General features: G+C 43.1%; 1 protein-coding gene across 1 annotated transcript; it reads left to right on the plus strand.

Moving 5' to 3' along the window:
- Positions 1–85: 85 nt before the first annotated feature.
- Positions 86–16,792, plus strand: Dnajb11 (DnaJ heat shock protein family (Hsp40) member B11). Its single transcript, XM_055625182.1, has 10 exons — positions 86–341; positions 5,657–5,813; positions 8,458–8,555; positions 10,039–10,171; positions 12,917–13,059; positions 13,448–13,530; positions 13,747–13,804; positions 14,959–15,070; positions 15,366–15,525; positions 16,099–16,792. The coding sequence occupies exons 1-10, from the start codon at positions 274–276 to the stop codon at positions 16,161–16,163; spliced, it is 1,077 nt and encodes a 358-aa protein (XP_055481157.1). The 5' UTR covers positions 86–273; the 3' UTR covers positions 16,164–16,792.
- Positions 16,793–17,022: the final 230 nt, after the last annotated feature.

Here is a 17,022-nt window from a genome sequence, read left to right on the forward strand (position 1 = left end):
GATTGGCTCCCCGCGCCGCCTCGGAGGTGAAGTGTACCGCGCTGATTGGCTGCGGAGTGGCGGCCGCGTGTGATGTCCCCGCCGGCGATTGGCCCACGCCTGGCTGCTCGCCGGCTCTGGGGCTCCCGGAAAGTGGCAGCTGAGGAGGGGGCGCGCTAGCTGTCTCCGCGGCCGGGCAGGAGACCCGGGCGTGAGGCGGCCTCTCTGGGCCGGAAGGGCTGGTCAGCCGACTCAGCGGCACCGGAGGCTGAGAGTGCGGGACAAGGGGACACCATGGCCCCCCAGAACCTGAGCACCTTCTGCCTGTTGCTGCTGTATCTCATCGGGGCTGTGATCGCCGGGTGAGGAACGGGCTCCCTCACGGCACGGGGTCGGAGGGGCGGCCTTTGCTGAGGACGCGGGTGGCATCGAGGAGGGGGCACTGCCGGGCCGAGGGACGGACGAGTAGCGTGGGCCAGGCTGGCCGTGCGGGGCCAGATTTCCCCGGAAGAGCAGGAGTTGGTTGCAGTGCCCGATACGCGTTTGGGGCTCCTGTGAGCAGGAGTGGGGATCCGGACGTCTGGGGAATGGGGCTTCTGATGGAGATGAGTGCCAAGCGGGGATTGGGCTCTTTGGTCTGTCTGCCGAGTTCCAGAGTAGGACGGTGACTTACCCAACCTACGACAAGCTGACCCTAAAGTGTGTGGGCCATGATGCCAAGTCAGATGAGTAGAGCAGGTAAGGAAGCCAAGCTCAGCCTGAAGAAAATGGGCTTGAGAGAGCAACAGGACCCTTTAGAGAGCCCTCCTGCTTCCCAACTTCTTGAGCTAGCCTCACTGTCATTCTTGCCTCACTGTCCCTCCGTGGTTCCTTCTTGAGCTGGATGCTGTAAGTGGGAGAAACAGTTCACTTAACAGGCAATAAAAACTGGGAGGGATCCTAGCCTATGTTACTCTTACGAATCATACAACCTTAAAGGAACTGTATGAGTCTTCTGAAACCGAGGATAACATTGTTCCTCTCTTCGGGGAGAAAGAGCAGACTAGAGCGATACGTGGCCCTGTAGTTCCGATGATTCAGGGTATGGTATATCAGACCTGTGCCTGCATCCTGAATCCCAGCTTTTGGTGGGGGGAAAACAGGTGGATCGGAATTCAAGGTCATCTTCAGCTACAGAGTGAGTTCCAAGCTATCTCAAATAAGTAACCACAAAAGTAAAAACACAGCTCAAACTAGTAGTTATCAGATTCTGACAATTTATAGGTTGTTCACAATGGGAAAGGCCCTACCTAGCATAGCTTTCAAAGTTGTTTTCTTCATGGTTTTTTGCTGTTTGCATGTATGCTTAAATTTTGTCACTCTTTCCTTGTGAAATGTTTTAATTTCTTAAAAGTTAACATTTCTTATATATGCTTAATTGTTTGGTTTTTTTTTTTTTTCCTTAGTTTGATTAAGCCATGAGTACCCAAGGTATTTAAAAACATCAACATAAAATTTTGGAGTTGGGAGTTGAGTGAGGTATGCTGTTCTCCAACTCAATGTATAGCCGAGGGTGACCTTGAACTCCTTCATGACCCGTCAGCCTCCACTTCCCAAGTGCTAGGATTGCAGCCGTGAGTGACCATGCCTGGCAGATACTAATATTTTTAATACTATAGCTTTAAACATAAGTTACTCGTAAAGTAGCCTCTGGGGACTATCATGTTGACATTGAACTCTTATCAGCCATTTTTATCTTGTATTTTTCTGAGCTGTCATTTAACCTTTCCCCTCCTAAATCTTTTATTTATTCTCTAACAGTTTCATACACACACACACACACACACACACACACACACACACACACACTCACACACACTCTTCCCCTGGGCCGTCTCAATATGCTCCCTCCTTCCTTCATGTAACCCTCTGATCCAGCTAGTGCTGCCTGCTGGGACGGTGACCAGCTGTATTGGCTTGCTCATGTGAAGGTCTTATTCAGGTAACCGTAACTTGAGTGAATTCACGAGTGCCATTGCTCCCCCCATCCTCTCCTTTTATGTTCTTTCTGTTCCTCCTTTCCCTGAACCTTGGGGATTTGGGGAGAGGGGTGGAAGGTTGAAGTACTTGTTCATTTAAGACCTATCACTCAACAGTCACTTGCTTTTTCTCCACATTTTGAGTAATTATGTTGATGTATTGACCACTGACCCTGTAGAAAGAAGCTCCTCTGACCAAGGTTTGAGTGGCATGAATCTATGGGTACAACCTAAATGTGTACAAAGCTGCTTGACAACATGTCTGATTAACAAAACAGCAGTAAGGTGTTCTTCACTCCTCCAGATCTCCTTAGCCATGGGCTTTCAGGCAGCTTTACAGTACCAGGTCTGAATTCCCTCCTGTGGAGCAGGCCCAAATCCAATCAGAAAACAGTAGGTCAACCCCATAATCTTTATGCCACTATTGTACCAGAGGTGAGTACATCTTGCCTGGCTAATCAGTGTTAGTGACTTTTCTCAAGCAGCCTGCATAAACACTTTCACAGCGCTGCGAAAGCTGGACAGGAGGGAGGAAGTTTTCATATCTCCAGATTGATTTCTCCATGTCCTGTGACCAAAGTGAGTGTCGTCAGCAATAAGGTCTTCCATCTAGTTATGGTGGGCACCCAACAGTGATTGCAATGCCTTCTATTGTTTTGGGGGCCTCCCCGACTTCTAACTCATAGGGAGGTTTCCCACACCTGGCACTGAGACTTCCACTTCATAATCCATGGATTCTAAAGGAAGCACTGACCACTCATGTAGGGTACCTACGTGCAGAATTCTCTGTCTCTCTGTGTTTGTATGTCCATCTGTCTCTAAGATCTTATTTTTAAGGACATGTGTATATAGTGTGTCTGTGTGTGGGCGTGAACACGTGAGTGCAGATATCCACGGAAGCAAGGACAGTATGTTGAACTTCTGGAGCTGAGTTACAGGTGGCTGTAAACCACTCACCATGGGTATGGAAGACCAAACTCAGCTCCTCTGTAAGAGTAATAAGCACTTTAAGGTCATTGGGGTGGGGGTAGAGGCTATGTTTTTTATGGATTAGCATACAAAGTAGTGGCTTTCCGTAGATTTTTTTTTTTTAAACATCCTTAGTTTAGTTTGACCTACCACCAGAAGCATAGTCTGACCTACTCTCCAGAAGCATAGTCTTGAGAATGTTACCTAATTAAGCCTCACTCTCTATTTAGTTAGCCTTTTCATTATTAAATGGCTGGTTCCTTTTTCATGAGATACCAAGACTCTACAGATGAGGTAGGGACTTCTTGTAGGTGACAAGTGTTAAATGATATAGTTAAGCTGGGCCTGTCGATACATGACATGCCTCTGATCCCAGCATTTGGGAGGCAGAGGCAGGTGGATCTCTGAGTTTGAGGCCAGCCTGGTCTACAGAGTGAGTTCCAGGACAGGCAGGGCTACAGAGAAACCCTGTCCTGAAAACCAAAACCAACAAACAAAAAAATTATATAGTTGGGCTATGCATGCTTTCATATGCCTGTAAACTCAGCATTTGAGAGGTAAAGGTAGGAGGATCGGGTTCAAGACTAACTTTAGGTACATGGTGAGTTAAAGGCCAATCTTGGCTACATGAGCCCTTGTCTAAAAAAAAAAAAAAACAAAACAAAACCCAAAACGTAACAGAATTATTAAAATAACTAAATTACTTTTCAAAAACTATGACTAGGAGTTTATTTAAAAACAAAACAAAACTGTGGCCTCATGAGTGGATAGTAGTCATGTGCCATCATGAATTCAGGACTTCATAAATCTGAGGCAGGCATAGGTCAAACTAAAACACTTTTTTTTTTTTTAATATTCTCTCTTATGTCTTGGTTCCCAGTTCATTTTCCCCATGCATTTTTAAATTACTATTCGTCCTATGTCAGTGTCTATTATGTGACTTTCCTAGCCCCTTGAGATAATGCTTTCAGAATAAATTCTAGTAGCTACAAGTCTGGCAATAAGAGCAGGCGTTGTGAGCATTCTTGTGTGGTCACCTCACTCAGGGGCTGCCGTTTACTGGTCTCTTCAATGAGCTGGTTATGGCTCCTGCCTGGAATGTCTTTTATAGTCTCACTCTAGCTTTCCATTAACACTTCTTGTTAAGAACCCGTTTATGGCTGATTCTAGCATAGTGCCTCTGTTTTATGTCACCGTTTATATCATATGCATATTCTCAGCTACCAGGATATGGAGGCTCCTACTTGTGGACTTTAGAAGCTGTCGATCATAAAGACTTGGTCTTAACAAATCTAGTTACCGGCAGTGAATTATGAAATGTATTTTCTCTCAGCAAAATACACCATAATCCTTATATCCAGATGAGTACTATTCTTCCTTCAGGGTTATTTGGGCTTTGATTAACCTTTATTTTAACTCCTTAAGTCAGTCCATCTTTAATGTTCTAAAAGTGCTACTGTTGAGGACATTTATGTGGCATAATCTTGGTGAATAAAGATAACTATCTTTTGAAATTATTGGCCCTTTAGAAACAGTCGAAAGTCACTGGAGTGGGTTTGGAAAGATGGCTCAGCAGGTAAGGGTGCTTGCTGCTCTTGCAGAGGACCCCAGCGCCCACATGGTGGTCCACAGCCACCTGTAACTGCAGATCCGAGGATCCAGCTTTTCTTGACTCCAAGAGTACCTGCACACTCACACGTGAACACACACATCTGCTCATAATGAAAATTAAAGTATTTTTTAAAAATTATTTGGAGCCAGTGTAGGGAGTAAAGAGAGAGCTAATTCTATTGTTGGGTTATTAGCTGGAAGTAACATAGAGCCATAACGCACAAGAATAGTTTCTATACTGAAGGTAATTCTAAAAGAAAAATGCCACCAGTGCTTTGCATATTTTTTAATTGCCTCCAGATCATAGTCTCTCGTTATGATTATTTCAGTACCTGAGACTATAAATTCTGGCATATCCCTTTTTAGTTTTTTTAATGTATGTATCCCATGTCACATATACCTTCATATTTCTACTTACATGCTTATAATAGTAGAGCTAACTGTAAAGGGAGAAAAATACTTTCCACTTGCAAAAATGTAATAATATACTTCTAAAATGAGAGATAACTATGCTGTTAAGAGCACTTGCTGCTCTTGCGGAGGACCTGCAGTCAGTTCCCAGCACCCACATCAGGCAGTTCACAACCGCCAAGGTTCTCTGCGGCCCTCTACAAGCACCTGCACGTGGTGCACATATACGCAGACAGGTGCACACACATAATGTAATAAGGAGCTAGAGAGATGGCTCAGACAAATACATGAGTTAAAAACAAAACAAAAGCCTGGTTCATCCCTCCCTCCCTGAGAGAAGACCTGTTGGCAGCTAATAGTTGGTGGGTGAAGGGGAGTCATTCTTCTTTAGGGATGTAGCCACTGTTGAGTTGTCAGGCTCCGGTAAGTACCTACCTGCCCACACTCATGCAGGTCTCCCTAATTAAATCCAGTGGGTCACAAACAGAGCATATGAAAGCAGAATGGGGCCCTTATTGGGAAGAAGGAAGGGATCAGTGTGAGAGAGGGTGAAGAAGTCGGGGGAAAATGACCAAAGGCCATTACATACATGCAAAGAATAAAAAAAGTAAGTAAAACCTGTAGTACAGAACTCTTTAATAAATCTTTCCTCTCCATCTTCTTCTCAGGCGAGATTTCTATAAGATCTTGGGGGTGCCGCGCAGTGCCTCCATAAAGGATATTAAAAAGGCCTACCGGAAACTGGCCCTGCAGCTTCACCCTGACCGGAACCCTGACGACCCCCAAGCACAGGAGAAATTCCAGGATCTAGGTGCTGCTTATGAGGTGGGTAGAAAACAAAACTAGAAACCAAACCTATGGATTTGGAAAAGACCAGACTCCGAGGGACCTCGGTCATTTCTGTTTGAGACCAGATGGTACATAAAAGTGAAAATATATGTGTTCCCAGGTTGTGCAGTCATTATCCATAGAGCCCATCTCCTGCCTTTATAAAGATTTGTTTTTATTTATATGTATATGTTTGTGTGTATGTAAGTGAGATATATGTGGGTGCCCACAGATGCTAGAAGAGGTATCAGATCTCTTGGACCTGGAGTTACGGGTGATCGTGAGCTGCCTAATGTGGACGCTAGAAACCAAACTCAGGTCCTCTACAAGAGCAGCAAGTGTTCTTAATGGCTGAAGTACCTTGCCAGCCCCTCTGACAGAAAGTCTTAACCTCGAACCATGTGTAAATCTGAGTGGGTTGGTGACCCCTAAAATGACACAACATTTTATTTTTTGTGAGATACAGATTTCATATTTTGTACTGTTTCCTGTGAATATTATCATTACTTGCTAGGAACCCAGTACTTTCTGAGAAAGCTAGATTTACATTCCCCAATCCATTACAGTGCATATGTGTGGGATTTTGTTGTTGTTGTTTGTGTTTTGTTTTGTTGAGACAAGATCTCATTATGTAGCTCTAGCTATCCTAGAACTCTGTATGCAGACTAGGCCAGCCACTGGCCTCACCATTCCCGGCTTCGTGTGTTGCTCTTGTTAGTGAATCTGCACTGTTCTTTATCCATGACCTGGGAAGGCTATACCTGTCTCACTTGTGAAACTGAAGATTATTTGACCCTAACTACCTTTGTGGCATTGTGGCAGATTTTCTCTTTTCTTTGTATCATTCAAGCCTCATTACGTTTCTCCTAGGTAAATGAGTGTGCACAAATCAGAACATTAATATAGTACAAAGACTCTTTAGAAAACAAAAGCGTTTTTTTTCCTTTATTGAGGTAAGATTGATTACGTTAGCATTTTAGTTATTTGAGAGTCTGCATGTTAGTTGACTGATCAACTACCTGCCCCTAACCCTACTCCTCCTTAAAGTAGGCTGAGTATGGCGGAGAGCACCTGTGACTCATATGCACGTACAGGTGCCCACAGAGGCCAGAGGCGTCAGAAGCCTCCAGGCGTATGGTTATAGGTGTTTCTGAGCCACCCAGTGTGGATGCCAGGAATCAAACTTGGGACCCCTGCAAGAGCAGTATATGCTCTTAACTGCTAAGCTATGTATTCAGCTCCCGTTCTGTTTTGTTTTATTTCATAAATTAATAAGTTGGGGTTTTTGTTTGTTTGTTTGTTTGTTTGTTTTTGTTTTTTATGTGGGTCAATGTTTTGCTTGCTTGTCTGTAGATAACACTTTGTGCATGCCTATTGCCCATGGAAATCAGTAGAAGGCATCGAATCCCCTGGAACTGGAATTTTGGATGTTTGTGAGCCAACATGTGGTTATGGGAACCAGATCCAGGTCCCCCACAAGAACAACAAATGCTATTAGCTGCTGAGTCATCTTTCCAGCCCTTTTTAAAATTAACATGCAAAGTAGTGCATTTCATTGTGGGAATTTCTTTTATTATTATTATTATTATTATTATTATTATTATTATTATTATTACTATTGCTTATTACAATTTATTCACTTTTTATCCTGGCTGTAGTCCCCCCTTCTCTCCTCCTAGTCCCACCTTCATTGTGGGAATGTCATATATATTTTTTATACTTAGTTTTAATTAAGCCACTATACACATTTTTTTTTCTTCTTATGCTTTGAAGGTAAATTTTTACATGCTTAGAAACCAATTTTCTCTTATGTATTTTAGATCATACAAGCATTAAGCAAAGTTCTTTTAGTGAAAGAAATTGACTCTAAGGAATGTTCATAGTGTCGCATTTGATAACACTTTCTCAACAATTTGAACTCAAGATATTGCAAACTTCTACAAATGGATTTATACACATACCAAAGCATGAAAATATAGCTATGGATTTTACGTCAGGGCCCACAGTCCTGCTCTCTTGGCACTCTAGTCTTCTGATGTATAGTGTGTGTTGCAGGGGTAGGGTAGAGGCAACTGTTTTTAAGACTATTCATTTAGTGCATCAGTTACCAATGATAACCTGTCATGGTGATATTCTAGTTTACAGTTTAGTAACATAGTATATATAGCACAGAGCTTACAGAATAAGCCCTGGAATTAAATTGCCTGAAAAAACTTTAGTGGTCCATCCTCCCTCTTTCCTGGTGCGTTCTTGACCTTCACAGTCACACTGCTTAAATATAATTTTTGAAGTACTAAATCAGATTTGATAGCGTGAAATTAAACACATGATTGGGCAATGTGCAATAGGCAGCGCACCAAAGAATTCGGTCTACTAAAATGCAAGAACATGAGTTTGAGGCCAGCCTGGGCTACATTTGGAATCTATGCCAGCTTGAGCCACATAGCAAGAACTTATCTCAAAAAAATCCAAAACAAATAAAAGATAACTTTAAATATGCCTTAATACCATGTCTAATGAAAATCATTCTCTCTGGAAAGCTTTAGAAATTTACGGTCAGAGTGGAAAACAGCTATAAACGTGAATGTACTTCAACTGACTGTTACCGTATGACATTTTCCCCACTGGCGTTTATCCCCAGGTTCTGTCGGATAGTGAAAAGCGGAAACAGTATGATACTTACGGTGAAGAAGGCTTGAAAGATGGTCATCAGAGCTCCCATGGGGACATTTTTTCACAGTAAGTAATTTGCTCATTTGCAAAGTATTACATTCTGAGATTGGGCCACTTTGGCACTAAAATAAATTATTCCTGGAAGCAGAGGGAAGAGTTGCCTCTATTTTATCCTGTGGACAAGAGAGGATTGGCCATGATAGTCACCACCAGATAAGGAATTCATAGGGTCTCTTGATCACGTGTCATACTTGGCTTTCTGGGAATTTAGGATAGCTGGAATGTAATAACTACTTCTCCTCACTTTGAACCCCTTCTTGTCGACACATGAATCACCATATATCATAATGTCTTGTACTAGATCTAATCCAGAGTTCCGCTCTGTAATTATAAACAGGAAAATGCTTGAGTCTGCACTTGTATGCCTTGCACATTCATTTCTTCAGATTCTCAAAGATGTAGAGCCTCCTCTCAAGTTTGTTGAGCCGGCAGGGAAATACCCCTCCCCCTGACCATTGAAGTGATGCTGGAGCTGTCAGAAGGAGAAGCTTCCTTCCCTGCTCTGTACTCTCTTCAGCTGAAGGTTTAGAAGTACGTGCACCAGGGGTTAAAATTAGCACCAGTACAACTGAAAAACACTATTTTTATCCACCTCACAGGAGTTCTTTTGTTACCTTCAAACACTACTTTTGACCTTGTCCAGGCAGGACTTACTTTTCCTAAAAGACTAGATCTGTCCTGATGCTTTGCATTTCAACTTTAAGCATGTGCCCAAGGTTTTTGTACAGAGTGGTAGCTCCTGTACAAAGAGCACATAAGAGAACACGTTCAATGTGTTCAAAATGTTCAGGGTTACCATTAAAGAGTTTCCTTAATTAGGCCAGGCGTAGTGTGCACACCCATAATCCCAGGCAAGGCAGACAGAGCTCTGTGAGTTCGAAGTCTGCCCGGTCTACAAAGCAAGTTCCAGGGTAGCCAGGGCTACACAGAGAAACCCTGTGTTGGAAAAAAAAAAAAAAAAAAGGAATTCCTTAAATTAGCCAGAAAGTTCAAATTTATCTATTTTTATTTTATGTGCATTGGTATTTTGCATGTATGTCTGTGTGAGGATGTCAGATCTTGGAGTTACAGACAGTTGTGAGCTGCCATTTTGTTGCTGGAAATTGAACCTGGGTCCTCTGGAAGAGCCATCAATTCTCTTAAACACTGAGCCATCTCTTCAGCCCCATATTATACCCTTTTCCAATATGTCATATTTTGATTTTCCTCAGTATTGGAATGGATTATTTCATTGATTGAGTCCAACATTGAATCCATTGACATTCTTGTGTGGCTGTTATGTATGGAATGTACTGTATTAAAGAGTAAATATTTTTTGTAGTGGGCTATGTATATTAAAATTTTTATGATATCCAACTCCAGTATATTAAGCATGTTTGTTTTATATAGTGTGCTGATAGGAACAATATTTTATCAATGTGAAGAAAATAAATCATTGTGGGATGTAGGATGAAGTTCTTTCTCCTGATGAATTTGCATATATTTACAGCTTCTTTGGAGATTTTGGCTTCATGTTTGGAGGAACCCCTCGTCAGCAGGACAGAAATATTCCAAGAGGAAGTGATATTATCGTAGACCTGGAAGTCACTTTGGAAGAAGTATACGCTGGAAATTTTGTGGAAGTAAGTTCACAGTACACTAATTCATACTGACTGCAGAACTTGCACTTTTGACCACAGAACAGAGATTTTAGTGTACTTTTTGTCATTTAGAGGGCAAGAAGGAGTAACTGACATGCAATGAATTAATCAGAATCCTTAGTTCATAATAGTCACAGACTACTCACTACCTAGCCCAGGAACTCAATGAAACAGTACCATGCCTTCGCCTGCCTCAGTCGCTTCTGTATCCCATTCTGTTTCACTGCAGACATAATTTTCATCATTGCTATTCTGGTTTATTACACGTACATGAACCTAAACAATGCTTTTTCATTGTCTATAAATTTGTAAAGATGGCGTATCATTTTTTGAGGCAGACTTTTGTCTCTCTGAGTCATCCTTGTTGCTTACAGCTGTCAGTCTGCTGAATAAAATCTCATTGTGACCATCAGTAGGGTTGGGTTTTTTTTTAACTCCCAAAGAGTCCCACACATGGACATATTCTACTTAAAAAAACATAAACAAGGATGTCTCTTACATGGCAAGTGTAAGAATAGAATTGCTGGATTATGTCACACGCTTTCATACTTTACATGAAAATGCCATATTATCTTTGAAATTGTCCAAGCCAGCACTTCACATGCCACAGCAGTTTCTAGGGCGGCTCAGGTTTGCTCCTCCATCCCCAGCTGTGGGGCTTCACACATGCTAGGCAGGTACTCTGCCCATATGGGATACTCCCTGTTCCCTCGCTGATGTTTGGAATTATCAGAGTGGAGGTGGGAAGCTCTCTCATTGTGGTCTTGGCTTATGCATCTTACTTACCAGCTAGGATGAGCATCTCTTCCACTGGCCCTGTATGTTTCCTCCATGAAATAGTCCTTGGCCATGTACTCTGCTTTCTTGGTCTTTCTCTTGTTGATTTGTAAGCCTGCTTCATTTTTGCTAAGTTTTTGTTAGCCTTCATACAGGTATGTAGCAGAAAATAAAAGGTATCAGGCCAATTAATAATGTTATTGTTAGCCCTATAATGATTACGGCAACAGAGACACCTGATAGATTTTAGAATAGCCTTATCCTACCTGGGGAAGGGCAGATATTAACCCTCTAAACTACCTCTACCTCCTAACTCCAGCCCAGACTATCACCCATCCATAATTCCATATAAATAGGTCACTTCCTCCATCTATGCAGTCCAGCTAACCATCATGGCTTCCTGCTTCTTCCTCCTGTCTCCTTCTTAAGATCCTTCTGTCTCCAAAGCCTGAGGATCTTAGCCATACCTACCACATTCTGCCCTCCCCGGGTATAGGCCTTTTAATCAGCCAATCAAGGATAACTGAGGACCATTCCTTCTCATCACCTGGGTACAGGAGATAGTTCAGCATTAATAATGCCCATGGCAAGACGGTAACCAAATCTCAAGGCACTGAAAGCAGCATTTGAATACATAGCACCTGACCAACCCCCAGCACAAATACGTCTATTCATTTATAGTACAACTTGTCTTTACATGATACTTAAGGTTCATTTTAGTTCATGCAAGTCTTCATTTTGATGTGCAAAAATCTGATCTTTAATTTTACTTTTTTGAGTCTCACATTTTAAAAATCTCTAAAATGAGAAAGCTGTTCTGTGTTCTTGAGTGAAAGGCGTCAATCTTTAACCTGAGGTTGTCTTTCTTTCACATTTGGAATGGACTTTGCAGCTAGACCACATTCCTTCAAACCCTGCCGTTTTACTTAGCTGTATGTGCTGCTGTTTCCTCACCTGTGCATGAGAAGGGTGAGAGCTACACATAGAGCTGTGGTTGTGATTAGATGGATGTGTGCCTGTCTGAATGTTCTCCAGATGTTTGTGTCGCTTCTACATGAGCACAATGCCAGGAGCTTATGCCAGTACAAGAATGTGGGTTAGGTTTTTTTTTAGGTTTAGTTTATGTTTAATTTTGTGTATGTCTGTGTGGGTGTGTGTGTGCAAGAGTACAGGTGTTCAAGGCACCAGATGTAGATACTGGAAGTTGAACTCGATTCTCTACAAGAGCAAGATGTACTCTTAACCACTCAACTGTCTCTCCAGGCCCGAAATATGTTTCTTTTGTTTTTTTTTTTCTTGGGATGAAGTATCACATAGCCCAGGCTGACCACAAGTTCACTATGTAGCTAAGGACATGACTGTACAAATATTTATATATGAATATGAATTTCATGTACTAAGCAGGATTGGATGTTTGAAAACAATTACCTACAAAGAGATGGTTGTTGCCTCTTCTTATATGTCAGTGTCCGAATGGTGACAGCACTGGTGATTAGCCTTGGACTGGGTTGCCTAAAACAGAAAGAGGTGGTTTGGGGAGAGTGCTCAGAGAACTGGATGGTAACCACACAGCAGCTATTGACCATGATGACTGGTTGTGTTGTTTTGTTTTGTTTTTGTGGGGTGGGGGAGCATGCCTTACACAAATCATACTTCTTAATACATTGTAATCCTGTGAACTGCTTTAATCCAGCAGCCCTTAGTGTGTCTTGGAAATGTTGGTACTAATACCTTGTTTTGGAGCCTCTTCTTTTTCCCCCTCTCTACGCCTACAGGCTATGGTTGAGATTAGAGTCATACGAGTATGTTTTCATCATTCTTGTGTGGGGGTATATTTGCACTTCCAGATTCTATGAGCTTTCAGTTTCTGTGAGGAATACCTTGCAGAGAAGACATGCGTGCAGAACACTGCTCCCTGAGGAAACTGAAGACTGTTTTATGTGTTCTTAGGTAGTTAGAAACAAGCCTGTAGCCAGGCAGGCTCCTGGCAAACGGAAATGCAACTGTCGGCAGGAGATGCGAACCACACAGCTGGGGCCAGGGCGCTTCCAGATGACCCAGGAGGTGGTGTGTGACGAGTGCCCCAATGTCAAGTAAGTGGGAGGCCCTCTGTGTGTCTCTTGAGAAACACATGAATGCTCTGATTGTCTGTACCTGGCTGGCCCCCTCCCCCTCCCCACATTTCACCAAAGGAAAGAGCAGTGCATGTCTCTAATCTGCTAGGCAGCGCCTTTCATTTATGAGCTACGTGAGACAGACGTTTCCCTCCAGCTCTGACCGTGAGAACAGACCTTGATGTCTTTGTGATACAGGGTCCCTCTGCTCTGAGTGTTGGCATCTGGAAGCTCTGAACAGGCCCAGATAGCCTTGGCAAACAGCACAATGTGGCTATCCAAGAAAAGACTCAGGGAGCACGGTGGTAAAGCTGATTATATCTGGGGTTTCATTACTGTTTTCTTTTTTTAATTCCCTTTGTCTCAGACTAGTGAATGAAGAACGAACACTAGAAGTAGAAATAGAACCTGGAGTGAGAGATGGCATGGAATACCCCTTCATTGGAGAAGGTGAGATACTGTGTTTATTATCATAACTCATTCTGCCTTATCCCATAACTAAATGGCTACACAGTATGTGGGGGGAGGGGGTGGAGACCTTGCCTTCCCTGGGCAGACTTGACAGAGGCATTGCCTGAGGCAGGGGAGGTAAAGATTACTCGAGTGCCACATAAATCGTTGTTCAGCTTGTGTAACTCCCAGTCTTCTTTGGACTGCTCTGACCAGGTGAGCCTCACGTGGACGGGGAGCCTGGAGACTTACGGTTCCGGATCAAAGTTGTCAAGTGAGTGTCAGCTGGGGCCGGCATGTGCCCTCTCAGCCCTGCTTGTCACTTGGGTGAAGGTGGAGATAAAGCATCTATGCTGCTTCTTCTGTCTCATGCCTAGAGTACCATAAGTCGTTGTCTCTAACCCTGCAACAATACTGAAAATAGTTCAGGTCTGCCCTTGAGCCCAGTTACATACCTAGGACTTAAAGATTCAAGAGAAGCTGGAAGGAAAAGAGAACTGGGCCTTGGTCCAGGGCTCGTCTAGCACACAAAAAGCCCTGGGTTCGGACCCTGCATTGTGTAAGTCAGGCAGGGTGGCATGTGCCCGCAGTGCCTTCCAGGTGGTAGAGACAGGCAGATCGGGAAGGAGTTCAAGATCATCCAGCCTGGGAAGCATGATATCTTGTCTCAAAACAAAACAAGCAAACAAGAAATGAAAAGAGCTGTGAGAGGCAGTCTACAATAGGAATCAAAAAGTGCTGCGGTTGTTTTTTATAAAAACACCTTTCAGTCACATGATATCCAGCTTCTCCTACAGGCTTCTCTCCAGTGTGGCATATTGCCACACTGATTTTGCCCAGGACTCGGGCCTTCTTATTATTATTTATTTTCTCTTATTAGCCAGTTGGAAAGCAGTGATAAGTCTGTGTTTAAGACTTGATTAAAATATTGTTCCCAATGGACTGTACTAGATTCCCCCCTCTCTGCACTCTTTGTGGGTGATCTTTCCTTGCATACCTTGTCTCCCTCACAGCTTCCCTGAGAAACTAGAAGAGTTGCTGTTCCCTCAGTAAACCTAGCACCTTTGGTAAGGTGGGTTGGGGAGATGAGAGATAGGCTCTCACTCTGTAGCCCAGGCTGGCTTTGAACTTGTTCTCACCTGCCCCTTTCCTCTCCTCTGTGACTTGGGAAAGCACAGAAAACCCAACCAAGCATTGTCTTTCTTGTCTATAACCTAATGATGATGGTTCTCCTTACGTTTATATACATCTGCTAATTGTAAACTCCTTAGGAATAGCATTCAATAAGCCCTACACAGCTCTACAATCTCAGGTAAAGCCATGTGCAAAGGCAAGTCAAATACTTACTCTTTGAGAGAATGGTGTTCATGGTTTTCCAAGATTTTTCTAGCACTTTAAACTGATAGGTTTTACCTTCGTCTGTTTCAGGCACCGGATATTTGAGAGGAGAGGAGATGATCTGTACACAAATGTGACGATCTCACTGGTGGAGGCTCTGGTTGGCTTTGACATGGACATAACTCACTTGGATGGTCACAAGGTAAACACAACAGCCTTCCAGCTTTGTGGTCATCTCAACCACTTAGACGTCGGAACCAGAGGCTCCGTTCTGGCCCTCTCCCAGTCCTTCTTCTCTCCGCTGCTGAACCTCCAGCAGCAGCTGCTGCATTTTTTAAGTCTGTCTGTGCCTGTCAGCCTGCGGGTTCTTCTTGCCCTTCATCCTTCCTTCTCTGCTGAGCTGTGACACTAGCTTTGTCCCCTGTGCTCATTAGAAATTGCGTCATAGACTTAAGGTGTGCCAGACCTACTCCACTCTGGGCCTTTTTGCTTTCCAGGTACACATTTCCCGGGATAAGATTACCAGGCCAGGAGCCAAACTGTGGAAGAAAGGGGAAGGCCTTCCCAATTTTGACAACAATAACATCAAGGGCTCTTTGATAATCACTTTTGATGTAGACTTTCCAAAAGAACAACTGACAGAGGAAGCAAAAGAAGGTATGGTGTGTGTGTGTATGTGCACATTTGTGTGTGGGATGACTATCTTAAAGCAGAGTAGCACAGTCCTTTGGAGGCATGAGATGTAGATGCAGGCCTTCCTCAGTAAAGGCAATAAGAAATCCCGCTGTCAATGTGTGAGCTGGGCTCTGAAACTTAGGGAGAAATAAGGATGCAAAACAGAGTCACTTAAGTGAGGAGGATAGACCAAACCAAAAGGGAAGATGAGATATACATTGGGGGAATTGGAGGCTCGGGGGTGAACATCTTTGTGCCAATTGTAAACGGCATGTGGTGTAAGTGTATAATATAATAAGAAAACGTGTAAACGGGGTGAAAACTGACAAAAGGGCAAGAAGGGAAGAATTAAAGATTAGCTGAACTGATTTTTGTTCCCTTGTTTTGTTCCCTGTTCCCTTTTCCTGGGGCTTGGGGAAATGGTTGGGGTGGGGCTTGAGAGGAAGAAACAAGTGATCACACCTGTGTTTGCTTTGCGACATCCACACGTGAAGTTGAAAACTCTAGGGAAGTCACATTTTTGTTAATGTAGTTATTTACTCGCTCTTTCTGCAGGTGTCAAGCAGCTGCTCAAGCAAGGACCAGTGCAGAAGGTATACAATGGACTGCAGGGCTATTAAGAGTGAAGAAATTGGACTTTGACAGAGGTGGATCAGCGATATTTATTATCTGCAGGGGTTTTTCTGTATGTGTTTCATTATTTTCAATATGCAAGTTTGAGTTAATCTTTTTTCCCTGACGATCGTCATGACATGAATAAGAGGCTTGAGAACGCTTAGGATAAGCGTTCAGACAAGAATGACCAGCAGAAGGTTAACTAATACCTCTCCCTCTGGGGATTTAATGTCTGGTGCTGCCCGAGGTTCAAGGAGTAAAGTCTCAGAGGACGTCAGAGCAAAGGAAACCAGATGAGGGTTAGAGACAATTGTTAGCTATTTCAAAATGCCAACTGGAGAAGTCTGTTTTTAAATACATCTTATTATTTTTTTTTCTTGACTCCTGTTTCTTTTTCCTGTGAGTGGATGGGTAGTCTTCCCATCAAGCAAGATGGACACACAGCATGCAAAGGAATGAGAGTCCTGCATCCAGGCTCCACTAAACACACATGGTGTCTAATAGCAACAAGCTAGAAGAAACCGAATAGATTAGAGGCTGAGCTACATGAATTAAAGTTACACAGAGACCTCATTGTCTTTGAAAGAATATATTTTCTTGCTTTCTTTGGTGATAATAAAATCTAATATGGGTATTTTACTGTTTAGAAAGTACTTCTTGCGTATCTCTCCCAAATGGCCTTATGTCCCGAAACTTACGAGTTAGAAGCTAAGATGGCCGGCTCTAGAGAATAAATATTAGCAGTAGAATTGCAAGTGGCCTTTTCTTCAGTGGCACCAGATTCAGATGCCAGCTTAGCTTGAGCACACTTGACTTTTGAGTCCTCTTTGTGTCTCCAGTACGTAGGACTTCTTGCCACAGCTA

The sequence above is a fragment of the Psammomys obesus genome, unplaced genomic scaffold (assembly GCF_907164565.1).
Source record: "Psammomys obesus unplaced genomic scaffold, mPsaObe1.curated_primary_1811, whole genome shotgun sequence".
Lineage (NCBI taxonomy): Eukaryota > Metazoa > Chordata > Mammalia > Rodentia > Muridae > Psammomys > Psammomys obesus.